The sequence below is a fragment of the Siphateles boraxobius genome, unplaced genomic scaffold (genome assembly GCF_051911475.1).
Source record: "Siphateles boraxobius isolate OS27281-9 unplaced genomic scaffold, OSU_SipBor_1 6, whole genome shotgun sequence".
Classification (NCBI taxonomy): domain Eukaryota; kingdom Metazoa; phylum Chordata; class Actinopteri; order Cypriniformes; family Leuciscidae; genus Siphateles; species Siphateles boraxobius.
In genome coordinates, this window is record NW_027509186.1 from 20,886,447 (window position 1) to 20,892,446 (window position 6,000).

The 6,000-nt window shown below is 37.7% G+C and overlaps 1 protein-coding gene across 7 annotated transcripts in view; it reads left to right on the top strand.

The window, feature by feature from the left end:
- The window catches only part of ksr1b (kinase suppressor of ras 1b), a 56,058-nt gene extending 51,525 nt beyond the window's left edge, over window positions 1–4,533 (top strand). For 5 of the 7 annotated variants that reach the window (XM_077208131.1, XM_077208132.1, XM_077208137.1 and 2 more), the window contains 2 exons: window positions 2,438–2,571; window positions 3,387–4,533. In XM_077208131.1, the coding sequence (XP_077064246.1) occupies window positions 2,438–2,571; window positions 3,387–3,525 (273 nt within the window). In that variant the 3' untranslated portion in view covers window positions 3,526–4,533. Of the gene's footprint in view, window positions 1–2,437; window positions 3,180–3,386 lie in introns of those variants that run through there. The other 2 variants (XM_077208133.1, XM_077208138.1) reach the window with 1 other exon arrangement.
- Window positions 4,534–6,000: the final 1,467 nt, after the last annotated feature.

Below are 6,000 nucleotides of genomic sequence, written 5' to 3' on the forward strand. Positions count from 1 at the left end.
AAAGACGCAACTGTACAAATCGGGTTATTTCGGAATATTTTTTTTTGTATACAAGTCATTTAGACATTTGCGACAGTTAATTTTTTTACACAAAGGTTGATTTTACGCAATCAATCTGTTTTGCAGTTCCTGATTCTGTTGTTTTCGGTTGCAAATTGCTGTTCACAGGCTTGCAGGGGTTTTGGCATGGACAAAGTCACTAGGCCCTTTTCACCCCTAAACTTCTGCCTAGCCCCCCTTAAAAAATTGTGATTAACTTCGTGAATGCTTCAGTCCCCTTTAAAACATGAAACGGCCAGAAGCAGGGCTGTGCAGCAGAGCTGCGCATCAAGCGCACGTCAGAAACGGAGGACAGGGTGTGTGTGTGTTCATCTGAGCCTCATTGATCTGACACTGCCCGTCAATGTCAGAATATTTAAGATGACCAATCAAATCAAAGTAGGCGGGCTTTATGTTCAAAGACGCTGCAGAGCGCGGACTTTAGCATCGCGACTCGACCCTTCAGTAGTTCATGCTCAAGTGTGAGATAAGATGTAAGTAGCTAAACTAAACATTTCATATTTGACAGCTGTTTTAGGTCATAAGTGTTAGACTGACAGAAATAATCAGGCAAACTAATAAACTTTAGTCTAATTTTGCCATTTTTAACTTAAAATAGGCTTATGTAACGTGATTCATGTAATGTAATAATTAGTTTACTGTCATTGTGAGGGGAGGGGACAAAAACATTAACCGAAGATGTTTTCATCGTATCAGGCACAAGGTTAATATGAATGTGTACATAGTGAGAATTAATATTATAATATAATTTGTAAATTTTGTAGCCTTCAGTAAATTATAAAAGACCAGCTTTAGGAAGGGAAAAGAGACAGACCAAGATAAGGATACTTAGAGAAAAAGAAAGAGTGATGGAGAGGAGGAGAGAGCAGGTATTGACAAATAATCTACTGCCTGCTGACATGGTTTTAAAGCCATTTCTTATCCTTTTTGGCCTTCAAATGTCTTGAAATGCACATGTTGATCAGAAAAATGTTAACCCCCTAACATCACATTTAGGACCTCAGTGATTATAAAGCCCTGCCTACGGCCCTGTATTAGGCATAAGATCAATAATTAATGTTTACATGTTGTGAATTAATTTGATAAACTTAGTAACCAACCTTTCCTGGTAGCCTTCAGTAAATTAACGTGTCTGAGACCCTGTTTACTTTCTTCTCTGACACAGACAAAAATGAAAAGCCTATATCAGTCAAAGCTCAGCTTTAGGAGGGAAGAACCAGGGCAAGAGAAAAACAAGAGAAAAAGAGAGTGATGGAGATGAGGAGAGAAAATAATCTACTGCCCTCTGACATGGTTTTAAAGCTATTGTTGTCCAATTTTTTGGCCTTCAAAACATCTTAAAATGCACCTATGTAGATCAGAAAAATCTAAATTTTCTCAGTGGAGCCCCCGAATGCCAAAGGCAGTTAGGGGGAACTGCCCACATTTGTGACCTCAGTGATTATAAAACCCTGCGTTTATACTAATAAACAACCAATATCCTAGTAATATGCCTGTTAATAAGCAACTTAATAAGAATTAGATCCTAAAGTGTTAATTTTTTTTTAATCATTCACTCATTTTGTAAAATGAAAATCCTAGAATCACCCCTGGATCTTGCCCATATTTGTGCGAATAAAACGTGCCAAAAGTGTAAGTGCAGGAAAATGGAAGTCAGAAGAAAACAGATCATATTTATTTTGCGTAAGCATGAAGCTGCACTTTCACAATACATGCATTACACTTACGAATAACTGTAAAATGCTGCAAATATTTTTTTCTTACACTTGAAAGGCGATTTACACCTTTACAAATCTTCTCTTGCACATACAAATTTTATTTACGCTTGCAATCTTATGTACTCTTTCACAAATCTTACAATTTCATGCGATTCTTTATGGCATCATATTACCTTCATATCAAACACAATGTTATTTTCATTGATCGAGATCTGTCAGCAACTGCACATTTTTCCTCTTTTGTGAGCGATTCTGCGCATGAAATCCCCAAATGACAGCAAACCAATGAGAATGCGGGACAATGATGACGATAACTAACAACGCGCCAAAGCTGCTGTGGATTACCCGTAACCTTCCATTACTGGCAGATTGGAAGAAAATTACCATCGTTCGGCAAATAAATAAATGACGGAGAGTATTGCCAACATTTTAGCATCTAGGCCTACGCTTTAGGATACATCTCCAACAAGGGAATTTATAGTGTTAATGTTAATTAGAGAGTCCATGAATGACTTGGGTATGCAGAGCATTCGCGGGCTTATATGGGCCGCACGCCCATATAATATATATATATATATATATATATATATATATATATATATATATATATATGATTATATGATGCATAATATAATATGGTCATTGTACTCCCACTGTAGGAGATCCTGTCCGCCTGCTGGTCCTTTAAAGTTGAGGACAGACCTACTTTCACTCAGCTGACAGACTTACTAGAGAAGCTGCCGAAGCTCAATCGCCGGCTCTCGCACCCCGGACACTTCTGGAAGTCTGAGGAGTATGTATCCTAGACTGGACCGCTGGCATGCCCCCTTTTTTGGAGGGTGTAGCTTAGTGAGCATGGAAACTAACTGATCGTTTGGAGCCGACCTGTGCATTGTTTTGTTTTGTTTTTTATTCTGAGCCTTCATTTTACACTATTGGATTTTTAGTGTAGCGAGTGGATGCTGTGCATGAAATCAACTGAATGAATGCTGTGTCATATTTGGTCAAACCTGATATCATATGGTGCGGGATAAGTGATGAAAAAACAAGTGTAACGAGTGTTTTTCTGCTACAAAGGTTTTTGACTGTTATATGAATGACTGGTCTGGTTTGCTAATATGTGTGAAGCTTTTGATTTTATCAATTATTATTCACCATATAAAAATTCAGAATCAGATACTGTTCTGGTTCAGAGGGAAGGTGCCCATTTATTATACCTGTTACACTTTGAAGATGTCCAAATATCTGGCCTGTGGTCAGTAATGCACCTGTTATATTTAAATAATATTGTTTAGTCTGTGGTGGAATGGGCACAATCAGATCATTATTTTTATAATGAATAAAATAGTGACAATATTTGTAATTATATTGTTATTATTAATCAGTAAAAACAACCGAAAAGCCTTTTATGGAGAAAAAAAAAGAAAAAAGTAATGTTTCTGTATGTTGTTTCTGCCCTTTTTCTTTTGGGTCTCTCATTCTCGGAATGGGCCGAACTACTGTGATCACATCTCTGTCATCTGCTGTTCCTGTCTCCTCGATGTTCCCTGTATCACCACCAACACGTCGCTTTATTTTCACCTCTGTACTTTGCTTTCTTCTGTTCAGTGCATGGCATCACCACTGTCTGCGCGAGCACTGCAGTCCGGGCCTCCGCTCTCGCTGTCCCTATGTGTACAAATACGACCATTTGTCCACGGCTGCCGTTAACATTAGCTTGGCTGCTGCATTCAAAGAAAGCAACTGATTCAGATGTCTGATTCTATTCCGTTTATTTCCTGTGTGATTTATTGATTTCTATGCTTCTGATAAACAGAGTGTTTTACAAATCTTGACACTGTTCACCTTTGTCTTGCTTTTCCTTAGCAGTAGTTTTAGTCTCTTAAGCTTTTAAACTTTTGCCTGTTCTAATACTGAGCAAAGCCATTTCAGCTCAACTTTTTACATGGAAAATATGCTGATAGGATGTCCTCCCTTGTTTTTATTGAGCTAGCAGAACTGGCCATGTTTCAAATTCCCCTTGTATGCGGTCACATGAATGAAATGTGATCTCCATTGCACTTCTGGTAGTCAAGACCTTATGCTTTCGCAATCCACAAACCGTCTACTGTATTTCTTAGGAAGTGACTTCCTTTTTCCACATTGTTGGTCAAAATTAAGATTTAAATGAATAATATTTTACCGGATGCTAATCTGACCTACTGAGCCCTACCAGGACAGTTAAAGAGCCTCAAAAGTTAAGGGTCCTGACAAGGTATTTGTAATATCTTAAAGTGTGAAAGATATTTTGACCCAGCAGGATGGTGTTCAGAAACTTTTCATGTCTAATACCTCTCGTGTGTTTGTGTGCGCGTGTCAGTCAGAGTGAGTGTGTAAGCGTGTGCATGCAGAGTTTTGGGTGATTTATTTGTGGTGTTATAAACATTGAGAGGATGATTCTTTTAGACTGCAGTGACTGTTCCCATAACAACAGACAATGGAGAACTATTGTTTTATTTATTGTACAGCTAAGATTTCTTATATTATTTGTGCAAAATTTTATATGTTTCCATCGCAATATTTTGAAAAGGTACTCCTGTTGTACAGCTCTTTATATACAAAGTGTCTCTGACATAAAATGTACATTTCTAGAGTGAAATTGTGGTTTTAATGTTATGAAATTATGAATTAATATTTTTGTAAAGCTTTTAGCCACTTGTCTGTAAACACAATGTAATTTTATCCTGGCAGAAATAATAAACAAACGAAACATTTATTTATCATTTATCCGATTCATGAGAGAGAATGAGACTGTTGCATAATACATTAACATTATATAAGTTGGAAATCTATCACTGGGGGAATAACTCATCTACAGTTATAGATATTAAATATTAGACACTTTATTAGGTACAACTTGCTAGTAGTGGATTGGACCCTCTTGAACTGCTTTAATTCATCGTGGCAGAGATCCAACAAGGTGCTGGAAACATTAGAGATTTTTGTCCATATTGAAGTGATCGCATCACTCAGTTGCTGCTGATTTGACGGCTGCACATCCATGATGAGAATCTCCTGTTCCACCACATCCCAAAGCTGCTCTATTGGATTGAGATCTGGTGACTGAAGGCCATTTGAGTTTAGTGAACTCATTGTCATTTTCAAGAAACCAGTTTGAGATGATTTGAGCTTTGTGACATATGTTATCCTGCTGGAAGTAGCCATCAGAAGATGGAAAGACTGGTCATAAACAGATAGACATGGTCAGCAACAACACTCGGGTAAGCTGTGGCGTTTAAATTATCCTCAATTGGTAAAATGAAGTCCAAACTGTGCCAAGAAAACAGCCCTCACACCCTTGCACCAGCAGCACAGCCTGTGTGAATTGTAGCCTGTTTACTGTGAGCTGACAGGAGTGGCACTGGTGTGATCTTCTGCTGTAGCCTATCGGTTTCAAGGTTCAACGTGTTTTCCATTTTTCCGACTATTCTCTGTAAACCCTAGAGATGGTTGTGCGTGAAAATTCCAGTAGATCAGCCGTTTCTGAAATACTCAGACCAGCCCGTCTGGCACCCACAACCATGTCATGTTCAAAGTCACTTAAATCACCTTTCCTTCCCATTCTGAGGCTCAGTTTGAACTTCAGCAGATCGTCTTGACCATGTCTAAATGCACTGAGTTGCTGCCATGTGATTGTCTGATTGATAAGGGATAATGTACCTACCAAATAAATCAATAATTTGACACAAAATATTGATTTAAAAAGGAGTTTATTGATTTAAAAAGAATTGTATTGCTGCAGAGTGAACAGAACTGTGTCCATGGCAACGCTCTGTTTTTCATGGCAATGGTGTTATACCTAGAAGCATTCATTAGAATTCAAACAAGCCATGTCATAATATTTAACAAGATTAGTGACATCAACCAAAAGATGAAACCATGAGTATGACCATATATATATATATATATATATATATATATATATATATATATATATATATATATATATATATAGGGTGAATTGCCCTAATGTGGGACACTGCCTAATGTGGGACACCTAAGGTCTAGTGTTTTTAGGTCCCCCATAAATACATGAATGACAGTGAAACCAAAGAGTATAGAAGAACAGAAGTTCTTCTATAATCTTTGGTGAAACTATGGGTTAACCGTTAGACAAAGCTGTGGTGTCATGTGATCAAAATCACATGACCTATCAAATGTCCAATCATATTTGAGGGTGGAG